General features: G+C 46.4%; 2 protein-coding genes across 13 annotated transcripts in view; both read left to right on the forward strand.

Annotated features, from left to right (window-relative positions):
• Window positions 1–3,455, forward strand: part of MLKL (mixed lineage kinase domain like pseudokinase) — a 28,256-nt gene extending 24,801 nt beyond the window's left edge. For 3 of the 4 annotated variants that reach the window (XM_073307092.1, XM_073307093.1, XM_073307094.1), the window contains one exon: window positions 844–979. In XM_073307092.1, coding sequence (XP_073163193.1) covers window positions 844–896 — 53 coding nt within the window. In that variant the 3' untranslated portion in view covers window positions 897–979. Of the gene's footprint in view, window positions 1–843 lie in introns of all 4 variants that reach the window. The other variant, XM_073307095.1, reaches the window with a different exon arrangement.
• Window positions 3,456–4,160: 705 nt separating this feature from the next.
• RFWD3 (ring finger and WD repeat domain 3) overlaps window positions 4,161–21,043 on the forward strand; it is a 65,682-nt gene continuing 48,799 nt past the window's right edge. The window contains exons 1-4 of one of the 9 annotated variants that reach the window (XM_073307085.1): window positions 5,113–5,233; window positions 8,284–9,150; window positions 18,134–18,524; window positions 20,804–21,024. In XM_073307085.1, the coding sequence (XP_073163186.1) occupies window positions 18,136–18,524; window positions 20,804–21,024 (610 nt within the window). In that variant the 5' untranslated portion in view covers window positions 5,113–5,233; window positions 8,284–9,150; window positions 18,134–18,135. The other 8 variants (XM_073307090.1, XM_073307088.1, XM_073307086.1 and 5 more) reach the window with 8 other exon arrangements.

Below are 21,043 nucleotides of genomic sequence, written 5' to 3' on the forward strand. Positions count from 1 at the left end.
TGAAGAAATACTTTCTTGTGTTTGTTTTAAACCTGCTGCCTATTAATTTTATGGTCCCTAGTAGCAGGAGCTGTTCTGTCTCTGGGAATGTCTTACTGCTGTTGCTTTTAGCACATACAAAAATAAATGACCGATCCTTCTTATACTTGACGCAGCAGCACAAAAGGGAGCAGGGACCCGCTGTTGTCCATGAAGACTTGTGTGATAGGGAAGTTGTCCCCTCCTCCCACTCGGTGTATCAGGCAGGAGGCAACTTTCTTTAAATCACTACCATCCCACCATATGGGGCATATACACTAGCCATTTCAGTAGTCTTTTGTAAGGAAAGAGTGAGACCTTAAGGTTTGCCATTAGTAATCCACCATGCTCTCCAAAGGCACAAAGATTTTCGGTAGCATAATTGACCAGGGAATTTCCTGTGCTGAGAACTATAATGAGAGTTGCCACTAAAGGGCACTCAAGAACATCAAATTTGTCAGCCCCTTCTGGCATTTGGCCCTAGGTGCTTAGTATTCTACATTACCCTCTCTTCTTGATAGCTCCATCATGCTGGCTTACATTATTTAAAAAAAAAAAAAAAAAAAAACTTTCTGCAGCCTCTCCCAATCCCTTCGCCATGTGGATCTGTCTCTGCTGTACATGCTTATTCCTCTTTTGTTGCTCTTGCACAGTATAAAGCAGTCAGATTTCATTTTCTTTGGTTGAGCCTGTAATGAAGTGATCCAGTGATACGTACTCAGTAATAGTCCTGTATACTATTACTGAGTACGTATCAATCATCTTGCCAGGAAAAAAAAATCTGAGTATTCTAATCTGAAAACAAATTCTGTTTGTCTTCTGCAGAGATTGTGGACTCGCTGATAGCCATCTATGGCAAGATAAATACAGCAAGCTAGCTACAAGACACAAACTCAAGGCATCCCTTGAAGAAAAGAGGCAAGCGTGTTTAGGAGCAAAGCACGGGCTGCTCCATCCCTGTGTACCATGACACTCTAGCATGAAGTTTGTTACACTTTGCCAGATCTGTATACTCTGCTTTTTTTAAACAGCATCTTGACCTGCCCTCCAACTTCGAGGGTGCAACTCTGAGCCTTTAAATAGTTGTGCCTGCAATTTTGCATCAGCAATTTACTGTGGACATGGTTTATAGCACTTAAACATCTCCCTTCCTGAGCATGCTCCCAAGATTAGAAAGCCATTTTTATTTCATGTAGGGGGGACCAGCCTAGAATCCTGAAGGGAAGCTCCCTTAGTACTGTCAACAGAGTAGGGGGAGTCAAGGTAAGGCTGTGACAGCTGCAGCGCTGGCTTTAGGTTTGGGGCTAATACTGATGTGGAAATTTGAGAGAGTTTGGCAAATGGTGGTAGGCTCTGAGGTGCAGGTGCTTGTCCCTGGCACTGCAGGGGGGCTTTGTAGCTGAGATAGGGAGCAGGTTAGGTAGGGGGGTCAGTCTGAAGGTGTTTGTTACTGGAGGGAGTTATCATATGTGATCTTCCCTTACCCTTCCCCAACAACCAAATGACTTTCTAGCCTCTCTCCCTCAAAGGACTCCTGACCTCCATCCCTTCCCCTGCAGTGCCCCTCCCTACATTAAACTTAGTATACTCATCCTCAGTGTCCTGTAGTACCTCTCCTCCCGCAAACAAGGTGAACTTCCAGAGCACCCCAAGCTGAGGGGACCCTCCATGCTGGCTGTTACTCAGCAACCAGAAGAACCTGCCTCTCCTCTGTTGATTTCCCAGCTGGAGGGAGGAGTTGGGAACCAGGAGTGGATGGGGCTGGTGACAGGGGTGTCAGAAGGGCAGGTCAGGAAAGTCAGGTGGTTCCCACCATGTGGGAGGTGAACTTAGATTTCCCAGTAGCCAGAAACCTCCCCCTCCCCCTCCGTTCCAGGCACAGTATCCCAGCAACTTTTCCCAAAGCTTAGACAGTTGCCAGCCCCACGTGACATCTGCTTGTGGACTAGCTAGTTTCCTAAGCAGCAGAAATTTATGTGGGGCCCAGCTACTTTCGTGTTCAGCTCCAGCACAATGCCTCCCCCGTTGTGAGGCCTGGCATGCCATAGAGTCTGTAACATTCCAAACTGTAGACTTGTAAGATGAGTCCAGCATCAGATTGTGGCATGCCCCACATTCCGCTGTCCCTCGAAGCATGCACAGTTCAATGGATAAGTATCTGGGACCCAAGTCCACCTCTGAGCCAGCACTGCAAGAGAAAGGGGAATGCAGCAGAAGCCTGCATGACCAGAGACACAGTGGATCACATGTCAGACTAGGCATCCTTACTACTAGTATAGAATCTTCCCCTCCCTAGTAGTCCCCCACCCCAAGCTCAACTATCATCTTCCTCTTCCCGTCCCTGCTCCCTGCAGAGAGACCCTCATTGCCCCACATTAGGAGTTGGCCTTTGCTGGATCCACTGCGACAGACACCTCTGCTCCAAAAGGGTGGAGCAGTGTTTAGCCAATTATTTCCATCTTTGCCTGGTTGGACAAAACTAAATATTTGAGCCCAGGCAAGAAAAAGCAACAACATTTAATAGCTATACTATCAGCACCCCAGGTAGCCTAGGTCAATCTGCCTTTGGAAATTATAACCCCTGGGTGCTAGGAAGGTTAGGGGCAGTAGAGTTTGGGACAAAATACCCATGTGAATATAATGAGCTGAGAAATTAGGTCATTCTTGTAAAATCAAGACACAGGCTGTCCAGCTACTCTATTCCAAATGCAGGAGTTGATCTAGGCATTTGCAAAGCGCTGTGTATGTTAATGCTGCTATTGAAATGTGTGTTTTAAATAAATGTTCTTTATTTGAGGCACTTGTAGCCACGCATCAGGCACCACCAACTGTCAGTGATGGCCAAGTCTGTCTGTTGAATTTGAAACAGAACAGCATAAAAAACACAGAGGTTTTAACACATCAGTGGCACTCCTGAGACTCTCTTGTTGTCACTATACTGCTAGGCATGATTACTCAGAACTTCATGGTGGTAACAGGGTTAAAACTCTGATGGATTTTATCCAAAAGCACTAGCTCATAACAACTGAGCTATGGGAGAATCTCTGTTAACATTATAGGGTCCATGACACAGAGAAGTTTAACTTCACACAGCCAGCCAGCTCTTTACAGTATTATTTCCTTCTTTGGCCATCCCCAAAATAGTGCCAATAGTTTTGTGGTAACTCAGAGTACTGCAGCATGGACACACAGGCCAGGGCAGCAGCCATTTGGTGGAGGCAGCATGTCAGTAACAGGGCTGCTACTCTGAAACCTGTCAGTAACACTTCAGGCATTTAAGGAATACTCAAATTTAATTAATTTCCTGTGCAGGGTTATCCACAGTATAGAAGCCTCAAGGAGGTTGAGTAATTAGCAAATAAATTATTTTAAATTAATTACTTTTGCTCTCCCTCTGTTTGTGCACTCTACTCTTCCTCAGTTAGTGTTGTTTCAGCCCAATTAAAAATAGTTCCAAACTAAAACCAATGATGCCTCCTGCTGTGACCCATGGGGAAAAAAAATGATTCTGGCTCTGACTGTGCAAAGGAGCCGATGTCACAATTCCTTGGTGGGAATACTGGACTGGTGGGCACTGATCATATTTATTTATAAAGGTGCCTATCATCAGGAAATCTAAATTCAGCTCCTGCAAAGTCCTGAAAGTGTTTTCCTCGAAGCTTAGCATCAAATACATTTGTTAACCCTCCCAAACAAATTCTCTCAACTTGGGAGTCCCTTGCCAAAAATCACCTTACCCACTCTCCCAGCGGAGGCTAACCTTGCAAGGGGATGGCGCCAACAGAAAGAGAGCAGAGCTGTACCTCAATTTTAAAGAAGAAAAAGTTGGCACTTTTTTATATTTGGAAAGTCCACAACTGTGTGTTACAGCCTCTCAATAAATAATAAGAATCATTCGCTTCCACACGCTGCTTCGCATCCCTAGGTCTTGAACCACTTTAAGAAGTGCGGCATGGGCCCCCGGCCGTAGCAATTTAGCGGGGAGTTTAGGGACATTTTAGACGTTCCGTTGAGACGCACGCAGCACAACCCTTGACAAAGCCCTGGCTGGGATGATTTAACTGGGAATTGGTCCTGCTTTGAGCAGGGGGTTGGACTAGATGACCTTCTGGGGTCCCTTCCAACCCTGAGATTCTATGATTCAGCCTCGTGGCCGCCAGCGGCCAGGGCTCCGAGGCCACGTTCGCGCGCGGCCGGCCACGCTGGGGGTCGGGCAGCCGCTCCGACTCGGCAGGAAACGGCGAGCAGCAGCTGAGGAGCCGCAGAAGCAGAACCTGGGGAGCGACTGGGCTCCCGCTGGCCGGGCCGGCGGAGAAAAGCGGCCGGTAAGGAAGCCACGCGCGAGCGGCCTCAGGCCCCTGCCCGCCCGCCAGGGCCCCGACGGGGCGGCGGCCGGACTCGCGCCAACGGAGGCGCTGCCCCGCCGGAGGAACCCGCCCGGCCGCCAGCGCCAGCTCTGCCCGGGGTGCGGCGGCGGCGGCGGCGGCGTCACTCCCGCTTCCGGCCGCGCGGCGGACGGGCCCAGCCCCGGCTGCCTGCGGGGGCGGCTCGGCGGCGGAGCGCTGCGGGGAGGCCTCACCTCGGCCGCGCGCTCCGGCAGAGCGGGGCATGCCGGGAGCTACCGCTGCCCGCCGGGCGCGCTGCATGCCGGGAGAGGCGCTCTCGCCGGTGGCTATCTCCTGGGCCCTGCCCCCTTTCCCCCTCGGCCCTGAGGGCGGGATGAGGCTGGGGGTTCTAGCCCCTCCCCCCCGGCGCCTTTTCTACCGCCAACAACGTTCGAACTTGCTCCTTTCCCCTTCTTTTTATTTGACAGGCAGTTCATTGCTCCCGTCAAAAGGTGCTTCCTGAGGCCTTGTCCCGCCTCTTCCTTTTTCCTCTGATCGACAGGCCGATCATCTAGTCACAAAGGGGCACAGGCGGAATTCTCGCCCCCACTCCAGGTGATTGACAGACTTGTGGCCAATAAAAATGGAGCGCCTGAGTTTTCTCGTCCCCCCCCCCGCTAAACTGGCAGCCAATGTGTCCAATAAGAGCTGATAACGTAAGATTACACCGCCCAATAGAAATACGGGTTACGCCAGGGAGGGCGGTAGCCACCAATGAGGCCGCGGGGCGGGCTGTCGGGCGCCGGCGGGGAGATTGAGCTGGGCGGGAGGCCATGGCGCCTCTCTAGGGGCGGTTGGTAACTCGAGCCTGCCCGCTCCCGCGGCTGCAGGTGAGTGCGGCGCCCCCGGGGCCCGGGCCTGCGCGGACGCACTGTGCCCCGTGGGGGCCCCCGGGCTCTCCCCCTCGCAGCGCCCCCAGGCCGGCCAGTAACGTCCGCGGGCCCGTCGCCGAGCGGTGCGCGGCCCCTGGAGGCGGATCGGGCGCCCCGTACGGCGGGCCCTGCGCCTGGCCCTGCAGCCGACGATCGGGGCCCTGCGGGCTCTGGGGGCCTGGGGGCGAACCGACGGTGGGGGACCGTGCGGTGGCTGCTCGCCCCCTGCTGGCTGGTGGGGTTTGAGCGGAGCCTGGGCTGGCTGTGTCTGTCCGGGCTCCCTCCCCACTCTGACTCTGGGGTACAGATGTGGGGACCCGCAGGAAAGACCCCCTAAGCTTGTATTCCACCAGCGTGGGATAAAAACTTCCCCAAGGCACGAATCCTTTCCTTGTCCTTGGGCGGTATGGCTGCCACCACCAGCAAGTGATTTAAACAAACATTCAGGGAGGGGCCACTTGGAGCCCTATCTCCCCCCCCTTCACCCCCCTTCCTGGGGAGGCTTGAGAATAATCTACCAACCAACAGGTTAACAAAGTGAGCACGGACCAAATCCCTGTTTTTTAGGACACTGAAAATCAATCAGGTGACATGATCATGTGTCACTGTAAGACCTCATTCTCCATTCTTTCAGGGTTGGCCTGCCAGGAAGGTTTGGGAGTAAATAGAGCCGTTTACAACCAATTGTCCTGGTTAATGGGAGCCATCAAGATACCAAGCCATTATTAATGGCCCACACTTTGCATAGTTATAATAGGACTTTAGAGTAATACTTGATATTTCTAGTTTTGTATACAAGAATGATACATACATAGAATCATAGAATATCAGGGTTGGAAGGAACCTCGGAAGGTCATCTAGTCCAACCACCTGCTCAAAGGAGAACCTAATCCCCAATTAAATCATCCCAGCCAGGGCTTTGTCAAGCCCGGGCTTAAAAACTTCAAAGGAAGGCGATTCCACCACCTCCCTAGGTAACGCATTCCAGTGCTTCACCACCCTCCTAATCAAAAAGTTTTTCCTAATATCCAACCTAAACCTCCCCCACTGCAACTTGAGACCATTACTACTTGTTCTGTCGTCTGCTACCACTGAGAACAGTCTAGATCCATCCTCTTTGGAAACTCGCTTCAGGTAGTTGAAGCCTGCTATCAAATCCCCCCTCATTCTTCTCTTCTGCAGACCAAATAACACCAGTTCCCTCAGCCTCTCCTCATAAGTCATGTGCTTCAGCCCCCTAATCATTTTTATTGCCCTCTGCTGGACTTTTCCAATTTTTCCACATCCTTCTTATAGTGGGGGGCCCAAAACTGGACACAGTACTCCAGATGAGGCCTCACCAATGCCGAATAGAGGAGAATGATCACGTCTCTCGATCTGCTGGCAATACTCCTACAGCCCAAAATGCCTTTAGCCTTCTTGGCAACAAAGGCACATTGTTGACTCCTGTCCAGCTTCTTGTCCACCTGAGATCCTTTTCTGCAGAACTGCTGCCAAGCCATTTGGTCCTTAGTCTGTAGCGGTGCATGGGATTCTTCCTTCCTAAGTGCAGGACTCTGCACTTGTCCTTGTTGAACCTCATCAGATTTCTTCTGGCCCAATCCTCTAATTTGTCTAGGTCCCTCTGTATCATGTCCCTACCCTCCTGCATATCTACCACTCCTCCCAGTTTAGTGTCATCTGCAAACTTGCTGAGGGTGCAATCCACGCCATCCTCCAGATCATAAATGAAGATACTGAACAAAACCGGCCCCAAGATCGACCCCTGGGGCACTCCACTTGATACCGGCTGCCAGCTAGACATGAGCCATTGCTCACTACCTGTTGAGTCTGACCATCTAGCCATCTTTCTATCCATTCACCTAGCCCATACTTCTTTAACTTTCTGGCAAGAGTACTGTGGGAGACCGTATCAAAAGCTTTGCTAAAGTCAAGGAACAATATATCCACTGCTTTCCCCTCATCCACAGAGCCAGCTATCTCATCATAGAAAGCAATTAGGTTAGTCAGGCATGACTTGCCCTTGGTGAATCCATGCTGACTGTTCCTGATCACTTTCCTCTCCTCTAAGTGCTTCAAAGTTGATTCCTTGAAAACCTGCTCCATGATTTTTCCAGGGACTGAGGTGAGACTGACTGGCCTGTTGTTCCCCGGATCCTCCTCCTTCCCGTTTTTAAAGATGGGCACTACATTAGCCTTTTTCCAGTCGTCCGGGACTTCCCTCGCTCGCCATGAGTTTTCAAAGATAATGGCCAATGGCTCTGCAATCACGTCTGCCAACTCTTTTAGCAGCCTCCGATGCAGTGCATCTGGCCCCATGGACTTGTGCTTGTCCAGCTTTTCTAAATAGTCCCGAACCACTTCTTTCTCCACAGAGGGCTGGTCATCACCTCCGCATACTGTGCTGCCCAGTGCAGTAGTCTGGGAGCTGACCTTGTTCGTGAAGACAGAGGCAAAAAAAGCTCTGAGTACATTGGCTTTTTCCACATCCTCTGTCACTAGGTTGCCTCCCCCATTCAGTAAGAGGCCCACACTTTCCCTGACCACCTTTTTGTTGGTAACATACCTGTAGAAACCCTTCAAATAGGATGAACCCTACAAATAGGAATAACACAGTAGATTATAAGCTTGGTAATGATACCTTAAAAGAGACCATTTGCATGAAACCTATTCCAGTTACATTATATTCACACTCATTAGCTTATTTCAATAAAACATGGAGTGCAATGTCAGAGTGCCAAAGTAACTTCGTTGAAGTATTTCAGTGCTAGCTGGCTGCACTGAAATATCCATTGGACAGATGATAAACAACTGTTGGTCCTGCCTTGAGCAGGGGATTGGACTAGATGACCTCCTGAGGTCTCTTCCAACCCTAATATTCTATTTTTCTATGTGTGGTGCTCAATTCTCCCTTTCTAAAGGTAGCTAAAATTACATATCACGGTCAGTGGAAAATATAGGGAGTTTTTCGTAACATTTGTATTCCATGTGCCTGTTCTTACATGCAGTTACTTAGCTTCAATCAGTTTCTGAGATAGAAGTGACTTTTGAAGTGACATGGAGTTAGCTCTGCCAGGCCTTCTGTGTTTACATTGTACAGGCTCTTCACAACAGGTTGGTAGACTTAACTTTAAGATGAAATTCATTTCTAGGTTGATGGTCTAATCTAGTCATGTCTTGCAGGATACAGCAAAAGCCATGGAATTTGTATTTTAACATAAAAAGAAGAGGAGTACTTGTGGCACCTTAGAGTAACAGATTTATTTGAGCATTTCTCTAAGGTGCCACAAGTACTCCTTTTCTTTTTGCGAATCAGACTAACACGGCTGCTACTCTGAAACTTATTTTAACATAGTAACTTTTCTGCATTGGTCAAGCTGAGAACTTCCTCTTACTGAAGAGGAGTTTAAAATATTTACAACACTGAGTGTTTCAAAGTCCTATTGAGGCAGTGTTTGGATTGCATTAAAGAAAATAGCAAGTGTCATAAAGGATATGCCTGATCTAAGTTTTTATATTTTCCCTCTAAGACAACTTATTTAAAATATTGTTTGAATTTCACTATGGATTCCTTTATTCTAAAATGGAATCATCCGTATTATATAGCCGAAGTTATATCATATAGAAGAGGATTCCATCCTATTCCTCTACATACACTTGTATGAATTGAGACTGTTTAATTCAGTTGAATTAACTTTGAAGGTAAAAAGAACAGGAGTACTTGTGGCACCTTAGAGACTAACAAATTTATTAGAGCATAAGCTTTCATGGGCTGTAATAAATTTGTTAGTCTGTATCCGCACAAAGAACAGGAGTACTTGTGGCACCTTAGAGACTAACACAGCTGCAACTCTGGAACCTGTCATTATTTAAAGGTAAAGTTTTTTGTTGGATAAGTTAAGGTTGCAGGAATGTATATGTAGATTTAATACATATTGCCTTTCAAGAACCTTAGTATTAAAACAGACAAGCTATAAGAAACACAGGACATGCAATGTTGCAATTCTCAAAGACCCAAACTGCCATACCTTTCTATCCTTTGTAGAAATACCAGCCTCCCATCTTCTCTCCTTTGCATGGAGAGAATCTCAAATGTGCAACATAGAGCGTTGATCTTCTAGTTCGTATGAGAGAGATTTGTGTAAAACAAAGTGTGCTATGCTTTTGCAGTGCTAATCTTTGCTTTCTCCCTGTAAGTACATTAATTTCAGGATCCTGGGTAGCATGTATGTAGTGTGTATATGGAGAGACATTAGAGCTGCCTAATGACATGACATCTGGGATCATTGAGCCTGATCAGAGAGGTTCTGAGTACCTCCAGAAAAGTGCAGAGTGCCCTCAATATCCTGCAGAATTGGAGCTGTCATAAATATAAAGGAAAGGGTAACCACCTTCCTGTATACAGTGCTATAAAATTCCTGCTGGCAAAACCCTTTCACCTGTAAAGGGTTAAGAAACTAAGGTAACCTCGTTGGCACCTGACCCAAAATGACCAATGAGAGGACGAGATACTTTCAGATCTGGAGTGGGGGAACAAAGGGTGTCTGTCTGTCTGTGTGATGCTTTTGCCGGGAACAGATCAGGAATGCAGCCTCACAACCCCTGTTAGTAAGTAATCTAGCTAGAAATGCATTAGATTTCCTTTTGTTTAATGCCTGGTAAAATAAGCTGTGCTGAATGGAATGTATATTCCTGCTTTCGTGTCTTTTTGTAACTTAAGGTTTTGCCTAGAGGGATTCTCTGTGTTTTGGATGTGATTACCCTGTAAGGTATTTACCATCCTGATTTTACAGAGGTGATTCTTTTACCTTTAATTAAAATTCTTCTTTTAAGAACCTGATTGATTTTTCATTGTTCTTCAGATCCAAGGGTTTGGGTCTGTGTTCACCTGTACAAATTGGTGAGGATTCTTATCAAGCCTTCCCCAGGAAAGGGGTGTAGGGCTTGGGGGGATATATTGGGGGAAGACTACTCCAAGTGGGCTCTTTCCCTGGTCTTTGTGTAAGACGCTTGGTGGTGGCAGCATACGGTTCAAGGACAAGGCAAAGTTTGTACCCTGAGGAAGTTTTTAACCTAAGCTGGTAAGAATCAGCTTGTGGGGACCTGCATGAAAGACCCTCTATCTGTACCCTAGAGTTCAGAGTGGGGAAGGAACTTTGACATGGTGGCAGAGCGGCGGGATCATTTTGAACCAGAAGGACAGCATGATTTTAAAAGGTTTTGTAAAAGGTGATTGCAGCTGTAGAGTCTGTCTGCCTGGGGGACAGAGCAGCAGGCATAACAAAAGGATTTTCTGTAGGCTGAGAAGAACTATCAGAAAGGTTTAAAAAAAAGGGGGGGGGGCAGGGATATCAGGTTACAGCACAGCAAAATTTTCCAAGCCAGGTTTTTGTTTTGTTGTTTTTCTTTCTAACCCTCAGGTGTAAAGAAAGTTTAAAAACAGAGAGGCTAGGATGACAGAAAGCAAGGCACAACATAAACTGGTGTTAACCAGACTGGAAGCAAAAGAGAATGGTTGAATTAAAACGACTCGATAAGAAAGCCCAGGATGCTGCCCACAGGAGAGCTTTGGAGGAATGCGGGATTTGATGTTACAGGAGCAATTCCTGAATATGTCCAAAGATGATATAAAACAGTGTTTATGGGATAAGAAAATGGACTCAGGAGGAAGTCTTGCTTCTTATGCTGATCAATACGAGCAGTCCCAGACCGCCAGAGAGGCGGGGCAAACCGGAACAAAACGAGAGGAGAGAACAACAACCCTGGTCGCAGTTGGAGCGGATACAAGAAGGGACAACCTCAGACCACACCCTACTACCAGGGGCAGCCCAAGGCTCCAACTACACCCCAAGGAACACTCCAGATACCTTATCGTCCCGCCACACCGTTCTCCAGCAACCCACCTCGCCCCAGTGACCCATCAGCTGGACGATGTTTTAAATGTAACAAGCTGGGGCATGTAAAGGCCAACTGCCCCAAGAACCGCAACAAATTACAGTTCGTTGCACCGGAATCACACCAGAGGTTCTCAGGCCCCGATACTTCCCAGATACCATCAGAGCGGAGGGAAACTGTGAGTGTGGGCGGGAAGAAGGTCACAGCGTGGAGGGACAATGGAGCACAAGTGTCGGCTTTCCATACTTCCTTAGTGGACCCCATTTAATCGACCCAGAGGTCCAAGTGACGATTCAACCCTTCAAGTCAAACTCTTTGGACTTGCCTACAGCCAAGTTGCCGGTCCAGTACAAGGGCTGGTCAGGAACATGGACTTTTGCAGTCTATAATGATTATCCCAACCCCATGCTGTTGGGGGAAGACTTGGCCAATCATGTGAAGCTAGCCAAGAGGGTGGGAATGGTCACCCGCAGCCAGGCTAAGCAAGCTGTCACACCTAGCTGTAGTCCGGAAACTTCTACCAGGACCTAGTCAGGGATGGTGGAACCGGACCCCATGCCCACGTCTGCAACAGCAGTAGTGGATCCAGTCCCAGAGACCCAGACATAGCCAGAACCCGAACCGGCAGAACAACCCGCACCAGAACCATTGGCAGCACTGAATCCAGTACTTGCAACCCCAACACCAGAAGGCCCCACCGAACCTGCACCGGCGGCAGCAGCAGATAACCCTACACAAGAGGCTCAGCCAGAGCCTGAACCCCAACATAGTGCACCAGCGGAGAGCGGTTCACAGTCAACGGAAACAGCCCCATCACCTGCATCGCTTCCCGAGGGACCAACCCCAGGCCCACAATCCAATGAGGAACTGATGTCTCCAGCATCAAGGGAACGGTTCCAGACTGAACAGGAAGCAGATGAAAGCCTGCAGAGAGCTTGGACAGCGGCACGGCGCAACCCACCACCTCTCAGCTCTTCTAATTGATCCAGGTTTGTTGTAGAAAGAAGACTTTTATACAAGAAAACTCTTTCTGGTGGACACCAGGAAAACTGGCATCCTCAGAGACAGTTGGTAGTTCCAACTAAGTAGTGCAGAAAGCTATTAAGCTTAGCCCACGATCATCCTAGTGGCCATGCTGGGGTGAACAGAACCAAAGACCATTTGGGAAAGTCGTTCCACTGTGAGGGAATGGGCAAGGATGTTTCTACCTATGTCCGGTCTTCTGAGGTGTGCCAAAGAGTGGGAAAACCCCAATTCCAGGTCAAAGCCCCTCTCCAGCCACTCGCCATCATTGAGGTTCCATTTCAGCGAGTAGCTGTGGGTATTCTGGGTCCTTCTCCGAAAGACACCCAGAGGAAAGCAGTACATACTGACTTTCATGGATTTTGCTACCCGATGGCCAGAAGCAGTAACTCTAAGCAACACGAGGACTAAAAGTGTGTGTCGGGCACTAACGGACATTTTTGCCAGGGTAGGTGGGGCCTCCGACATCCTCACAAATGCAGGAACTAATTTCTTGGCAGGAACTATGGAAAGTCTTTGGGAAGCTCATGGGGTGAATCGCTTGGTTGCTACCCCTTACCATCATCAAACAAATGGCATGGTGGAGAAGTTTAATGGAACTTTGGGGGCCATGATACGTAAATTCGTAAATGAGTGCTCCAATGATTGGGACCTAGGGTTGCAGTGGTTGCTCTTTGCCTACAGAGCTGTGCCCCATCCCAGTTTAGGTTTTCACCATTTGAACTCGTATATGATCACGAGGTTAAGGGGCCATTGCAGTTGGTGAAGCAGCAATGGGAGGGATTTACACCTTCTCCAGGAACTAACATTCTGGACTTTGTAACCAACCTACAAAACACCCTCTGAACCTCTTTAGCCCTTGCTAAAGAAAACCTAAAGGATGCTCAAAAAGAGCAAAAAGCCTAGTATGATAAACATGCCAGAGAGCTTTCCTTCAAAGTAGGGGATCAGGGCATGGTCTTAAAGGTGCTCCAGGCCCATAAAAAGCGTTATGGGAAGGGCCATTCACGGTCCAAGAGCGCCTGGGAGCTGTTAATTATCTCATAGCATTCCCCACCTCAAACCGAAAGCCTAAGGTGTACCATATTAATTCTCTAAAGTCCTTTTATACCAGAGAATTAAATGTTTGTCAGTTTACAGCCCAGGGAGGAGATGACACTGAGTGGCCTGAACGTGCCTACTACGAAGGGAAAAGTGATGGTGGCGTGGAACAGGTGAACCTCTTCATGACCCTGGGGCGTATGCAGCGATACCAGATCAAGGAGCTGTGCACTAGCTATGCGCCAACATTCTCAGCCATCCCAGGGCTGACTGAACGGGCATACCACTCCACTGACACAGGTAATGCTCACCCAATTAGAGCCCAACCTTACCAGGTGTCTCCTCAAGCTAAAACTGCTATAGACTGGGAGATCCAGGATATGCTACAGATGGATGTAATCCGCCCCTCTGGCAGTGCATGGGCATCTCCAGTGGTTCTAGTTCCCAAACCAGATGGGGAGATACTTTTTTGCATGGACTACCGTAAGCTAAATGCTGTAACTCGCCCAGACAACCATCCAATGCCACGTACCGATGAACTATTGGAGAAACGGGGATGAGCCCAGTTCATCTCTACCTTGGATTTAACCAAGGGGTACTGGCAGGTACCGCTAGATGAATCCGCCAAGGAAAGGTCAGCCTTCATCACACCTGTCGGGCTGTATGAATTTAATGTGCTCCCTTTCGGGCTGCAGAATGTACCAGCCACCTTTCAAAGACTTGTAGATGGTCTCCTAGCAGGACTGGGAGAATATGTAGTTTCCTACCTTGATGATGTGGCCATATTTTCGGATTCCTGGGCAGATCACCTGGAACATCTACAAAAAGTCTTCGAGCGCATAAGGGAGGCAGGACTAACTGTTAAGGCTAAGAAGTGTCAAATAGGCCTAAACAGAGTGACTTACCTTGGACACCAGGTGGGTCAAGGAACTGTCAACCACCTACAGGCCAAAGTGGCCTGTCCCAAAGTCAAAGAAACAGGTCCAATCCTTCTTAGGCTTGGCCGGATATTACAGGCGATTTGTACTTCAGTACAGCCAAATCGCTGCCCCACTGACAGACCTAACCAAAAAGAAACAGCCAAATGCAGTTCAGTGGACTGAAGAGTGTCAGAGGGCCTTAAACCAGCTTAAATCGACACTCATGTCTGACCCTGTGCTAAGGGCTCCAGACTTTGACAAACCGTTCCTAGTAACCACAGATGCATCCGAGCATGGTGTGGGAGCAGTCTTAATGCAGGAAGGACCAAATCAAGAGTTCCGTCCTGTTGTGTTTCTAAGCAAGAAGCTGTCAATCAGTGAAAAGGAATGTTACACCATTGTCTACGCTCTGGAAAAGCTACGCCCATACGTTTGGGGACGGCATTTCCACCTGCAAACCGACCATGCTGTGCTACAGTGGCTTCATACCGCCAAGGGAAATAACAAAAAACTTATTCGGTGGAGTTTAGGTCTCCAAATTTTTATTTCAACTTACAATACCTTTTAGGAGCTTCTAGCAAAGTGGCTGATGCAGTCTCCTGTGAAAATTTCTCAGAATCAACTGGTTAAAATCGTCCTTGAGATGTGGAAAATATTGTTGGTAGTCTATTTAGAGGTGCATGTGTCTTATTAACTCTGTTTTCTCCTAGAGCTCCAGGAAAAAATCACAGCCAGTGTTTCACCCTATCTGTGATTTGGGGGGCGTGTCATAAATATAAAGGGAAGGGTAACCACCTTTCTGTATACAGTGCTATAAAATCTCTCCAGGCTAGAGGCAAAACACTTTCACCTGTAAAGGGTTAAGCTAAGGTAACCTCGCTCGCACCTGACCCAAAATGGCCAATGAGAGGACGAGATACTTTCAGATCTGGAGTGGGGGAACAAAGGTGTCTGTCTCTGTGTGATGCTTTTGCCGGGAACAGATCAGGAATGCAGCCTCAGAGCCCCTATTGATTAGTAAGTAATCTAGCTAGAAATGCATTAGATTTCCTTTTGTTTAATGCCTGGTAAAATAAGCTGTGCTGAATGGAATGTGTATTCCTGCTTTTGTGTCTTTTTGTAACTTAAGGTTTTGCCTAGAGGGATTCTCTATGCTTTAGTGTGATTACCCTGTAAGGTATTTACCATCTTGATTTTACAGAGGTGATTCTTTTACCTCTTCTTTAATTAAAATTCTTCTTTTAAGAACCTGATTGATTTTTCATTGTTCTTCAGATCCAAGGGTTTGGGTCTGTGTTCACCTGTACAAATTGGTGAGGATTCTTATCAAGCCTTCCCCAGGAAAGGGGGTGTAGGGCTTGGGGGGGATATATTGGGGGAAGACAACTCTAAGTGGGCTCTTTCCCTGGTCTTTGTGTAAGACGCTTGGTGGTGGCAGCATACAGTTCAAGGACAAGGCAAAGTTTGTACCTTGGGGAAGTCTTTAACCTAAGTTGGTAGGAATAAGCTTAGGGGGTCTTTCATGCAGGTCCCCATATCTGTACCCTAGAGTTCAGAGTGGGGAAGAAACCTTGACAGGGGCCCTTAATAAATTGTCTTAAGTATGCTATTTGTCTAACCAGGAATTTCTAAAATTCTTGTTTGTGCTCTCTACGACCATGAAGAAATCCAGAATTAATATGAACTAAAACGCCGTAGTCACAATGTGGTTTTGTGTGCACTAATATAATGAAACTGGAGAATCCTAGAAGATTAGGGTTGGAAGAGACCTCGGGAGGTGATCTAGTCCAACCCCCTGCTCGCAGCAGGACCAACCCCAACTAAATCAAAACCCTAACCCTCTGTGTAAGCTCAAAGACTTGTCTCTCACCATCGGAAGTTGGTCCATTGAAAGAGATTCCCTCACCCAGCTTGTCTCCATAAATAAAATAGAATGAGTTATGTTAGGTGGCTTATTCCTTCACCCACTTACTTCTCTGGTCCTTCTCACGTGAACAGAAAGCAACAATACCCGAAGTCCAAAGGTGCAAACAATTCAATGTTTATTGGGGTGAACTTCCAGCAAGCATGATTCCAGTTTCCTTCCTTAATGTCCCTCTTCCCAGCTCTGACACCACAGAGCCTTACCTGTGTCCCTGTTCCCTTTAGCTAAACATGATTCCAATTTCTTCACCCCCATTCCCTGTTCCCATTTCCCCGACACACACTCACTTCCTGACTGACTGCAGACTGTACAGTAAAACTTGAGTTCTGCTTAGCTATAACTTAACCATCATTTTCCTGAAATTTAACTAACCAATCCTAACATATTGTAACATGATTATGTAACCAATTATATCCCACCACCTTAATTAGTTTACACCCAGCAAAATTAATTATACAGCAGACAGGAACAATCACAGAACCAGACCGAGATTATACAGACAAACAATAGCAAAGTGGGAACTATAATGGCAAAACAATACAAAAGGGAGGATTTCACATCCCAGCTATTGATAAGTGGGTTCTTGCCAGACAGGATGCTATCAAACTAAGTTTCCTTTTACATCTTCTAGGCACTTCCCTTTCTCTGGAGGCGATCGGCATTATCAGGACAGGATTGTATTCCTAACAGCCCAATAGCACCTTATTTCAATGTGACTAGGTTGAAATGTGAGGATGTGACCGGTCGCTTCCCAGCTTATGGCTTAGCCAAAGGCCTTAGCCTAAGAACAGGGCCTCAGACTGTCACAGTAAGAGAAGGCCCTTACACTGGCAGACAGTGATTTTGATTCTTTCTTTTATACCTCTATAACTAGCCAAGTGATAAGAATACACCTAAATTCTTAGAGTATAGGCCTTTACAGACAGGCCTGAATATCTATATCCTAACAAGTTCCTTAATTTTTTAAAGCATAGCTATGGGAACAGAGTTAAAGTAGTCTGTATGCTCATTCTTGAGAGTTAATCAGAAATCTGCATTTCCTGAGTTTTTAATATGATTGTTTTTAACTAACATTCCTGCTTCCAAAAACCCTACATTGATATATATGAAATTTTGCAATGAAATTCACTCTCAATAGGAGTATGTACCTACATATGGCATATAAAGGGGCTGATGTATCAACAGTGTCCTGATTGGAGGTATTGCTAGAGTATACTGCTTAGGTTTATGCAATACTAGTGAACGTAAGGTGGTATATGCACAATAGATGGCGCAGCCAGGTGAGGTTCATGGTGAACTTGTTACCTTAACTGAATCTCATTCATTTACTAGGAAACTCTATTTATTAAAAAAAGAAAAAAAAAAAGAAATCTATCCCAAAAATGAACATTGTGAGTCCTCTGCCATGTGTGTGGTGCTCTATTAATATTTATTTACAGCCATTTCTGTGATGATGATCATATTGAGATGCTCAGATACGTCCTTTGAGATCATAGATTAAAGATACTAAGGGCCATATATATTATTATTTGTTAAGCACTGTAGACTAATGTAGCGCTCTTTTTTATTATTATTATTTTTAAGGGGGGTTTAAATACGTAGCATCTGCCAAAATCTCTACCCCAAAATACAAAAATAATCTGTAAATACGTATTAGCTAACAAAGATACCAGGAAGAACTTCCTAACTCACCTACTCCCATTAAAAGGCTAATTTGAATAGACAGGACTTGCAATGTGTCCATGAGGCTAGAGAACTCAGGCTGTGTTGGGTCAGAGACTTCCAGAGTCGAGGATTCTGAAAATGCTTTGTCTAGCCCTCAACCAACTGAGATATAAATCCAATGTTAAACTGGAATTCTCAAATCATCTCAGCTGCCAGAGAAATGGACTCTAAGAAGCACTGGATCTTAATCCTAAAGGATATTGCAGTCAGCGTGTGTCTTTATGCTGGCATGAGTCAAATGTGTCTGTACCTTACTTGAAGTGTGGACTTGTGTACAAGTGTTTGCACTAATCCCACATCTTTGTTTTCTCCATCCCATGCCTTTCTCAGAAATGGCACAGGAAGAAATGGAAGTGGATCTCCAGCCAGCAGTTACTTATTCTGTGGAGCACCATGAGGCATTTCCCACAGAGGCTTCCGGTCATGCTCTACTGTCACTGCCATCCAACTCTCCAGTACCCAGTGATGAGGCAGAAAGCATTATGGTTCCTCCTGCTGATGAGGAAGTCATTGTGGTCTCTGGTGCTGATGAAGTAGTGACAGTTGCTGAGTCTGACCCCCAGTTGCATGCTGCCCCTAGCCTGGATGGGCTGCAGAGGCTGCATGGGGTATTGGAGCTGTTTCAACTACAGGCTGCACAACAGATCACACGACAGCCACCAACAAGGAGAACTCGCCGGCGACGAAGAGGTGGTGGATCCCAGAGGACAATCAGTACCAGGTAAAACTGAAATGGAGTCAAGTCTGAGTGCTTTTTTCCCCCAACTTAATGATTTCACTTTAGGTGAAATCTAAAGTGTCATGCTTCCTATGTTATGCTGCACTCTGGAAAGCTCAGTCCAGCCCACCTGTGCATCCCAAGTTTTCAATAACCCTAGTAGGTAGTAGTGTGATTCTTCTCATCTGCTCTTTAGACTCTCTTCTGGGAATCCATGCTTTTTGGCAAGACTCTTCACTTGCTGCTTAGATACTGTGATAAATGTTCCAGAAATGCTTACAGACATAGCTTTATGCTTGTAAAGCACAGCATTCAGTGTCCCTGTCAGGGTTCCCTCCCCACTCTGAACTCAAGGGTACAGATGTGGGGACCTGCATGAAAGTCCCCCTAAGCTTATTTCTACCATCTTAGGTTAAAAATTTCCCCAAGGCACAAATCCTTCCTTGTCCTTGGATGAGTACTGCTGCCACCACCAAGTGACTTAGACAAAGATTCAAGGAAAGGACCACTTGGAGTTCCTGTTTCCCCAAAATATCCCCCCAAGCCCCTTCACCCCCTTTCCTGGGGAGGCTTGAGAATAATCTACCAACCAGATAGGTAAGCAAGGTGAGCACAGACCAGACCCTTGGGTTTTTAGGACACTGAAAACCAATCAGGTTCTTAAAAGCAGAACTTTATTATAAAGAAAAAGTAAAAGAAGCACCTCTGTAAAATCAGGATGGAAGGTAATTTTACAGGGTAATCAGACTCAAAACACAGAGGATTCCCCTCTAAGCAAAAACTTTGTTGCAAAAAAAAAAAAAAAAATCCCCAGGAATAAACCTCCCTTTTAGCCTAGGGAAAATTCACAAACTAAAACAAAACATACTCTAATGCATTTCCTTGCTATTGCTTACTGTTTCTGTAATTTTAGATGTATCATTCAGTAGGAGCTGGATTACTTGCTCTCTCTTTGTCTCGGGGAGAACACACAGAAACACAAAACAAAAACCTTCCCCCACAGATATGAAAGCATCTTCTCCCCTTATTGGTCCTTTTGGTCAGGTGCCAACTAGGTTATCTGAGCTTTTTAACCCCTTACAGGTAAAGGAGGGATTTTATACTACCCTTAGTTGTATGCTTATGACAGTCCCCTTCAGCAAACAGCACAAAAAAACAAATTTGAAAAAGTTTAAAGCTTAATTCTATGCTGAGCATCACCTGTATCTTAGCTTCATGGGGGGCCCATCAGCAGAGATTTTCATGTTTAACTTTCTTTACGTTTTGGCTGTGCAGATCCATTCTAAGTACTGTGGGTTAAATCCTGGCTCTATTCAAGTCAGTGGAAGTTTGGCCATTGATTTCACTGGGGCCAGGATCTCACCCCAAGTGACTAAACACAGCTGTACAGTATGCTCTGGGTTCTCCTGTGGACGTAATTCACTTCCGCATACGCAGGCCGCTGGGCAATTACGCAGTCTTGCAAAATTGTACTTGCAACTGAACGATTTTTTTTTTTTTTTTTTTTGGATTGGCAAGTAAAGTAGCATAAGCTTTCTTCAGTCTAATCATTATTGTAAAGTAGTTTGTACATATTTTTGCCATGCCACAATCTTGCAATGCTGATTAAAGGAAAAAATGGGTTTTTGTGAGGGGCATAAATTAATTTAAGGGATGGGAGTCTGACTATAAGCAGCCAATTTGTTTCTAAATACTGTGACTTCATCTGGGGACCCGGTGATGAGTTCATTTGATAAATCAAAAAAAGCAAAGTCTAGTGGTGAGAAATCAGCCAAGGTGGCTCAGCTGGGAAATAACTCATGCACCATACTTCCTGCCTTTTGAGTCACTTTACCCCCATTTTACATATGGGGAAAATAAGGCACTGAGGGATGATACTGACCTCCTTCGTAAAGCGCTCTAAGATCTGCTCATAAGAGCTAGATAATGACACAAACAGAGTCAAGTGTACCACATCTTGTTTTCCTCCTTTCCAACCCTGCAAAAAAAATATTCCTTCTAAGTAGAGGCAGATCAGGCACCTGCATTTTCTAGACCCAAGCGGTGAAGCACTATCCTAGCTGCATGTTATGTTTGCTTCTTAGAATTGTTAATTCACTGCCTTGCCTGGGGATTGATGCTGTTCTGGGTGAGACATTTCTTGGTCAGTTTGGTTGTATCCCTTATGTTGATAAACAGAGTCTTGGGTTTGTGGCAAAGAAATGATAGAATTTTCTCCTGTACGTTTTACCTGCAATAATCAATATGAAGAAACACTGTAGGTTTTACTCCTTGCTTTTCAGAGCCAGGGCACCACTGGATAGTTATTTCATGGTCAGCAGGACCCAAGGATCAACCACAGCAGCATCTCCACCACTGGAGACTTTGCATCTTCCAGTTGGCAACAGTGGTCACAGCTCAGAGGAGACCCTGGAGCTGAGCAACTCTGACAGCAGCAGCTCCACTGAGGAGGAGGATGTGGCAGTACCCCGGGAGGCGGCACCCATAACTGCCAGTTTGGGAGGTTTGTGCTGGTTTCACAT

Source organism: Lepidochelys kempii, chromosome 12, assembly GCF_965140265.1.
Source record: "Lepidochelys kempii isolate rLepKem1 chromosome 12, rLepKem1.hap2, whole genome shotgun sequence".
Classification (NCBI taxonomy): domain Eukaryota; kingdom Metazoa; phylum Chordata; order Testudines; family Cheloniidae; genus Lepidochelys; species Lepidochelys kempii.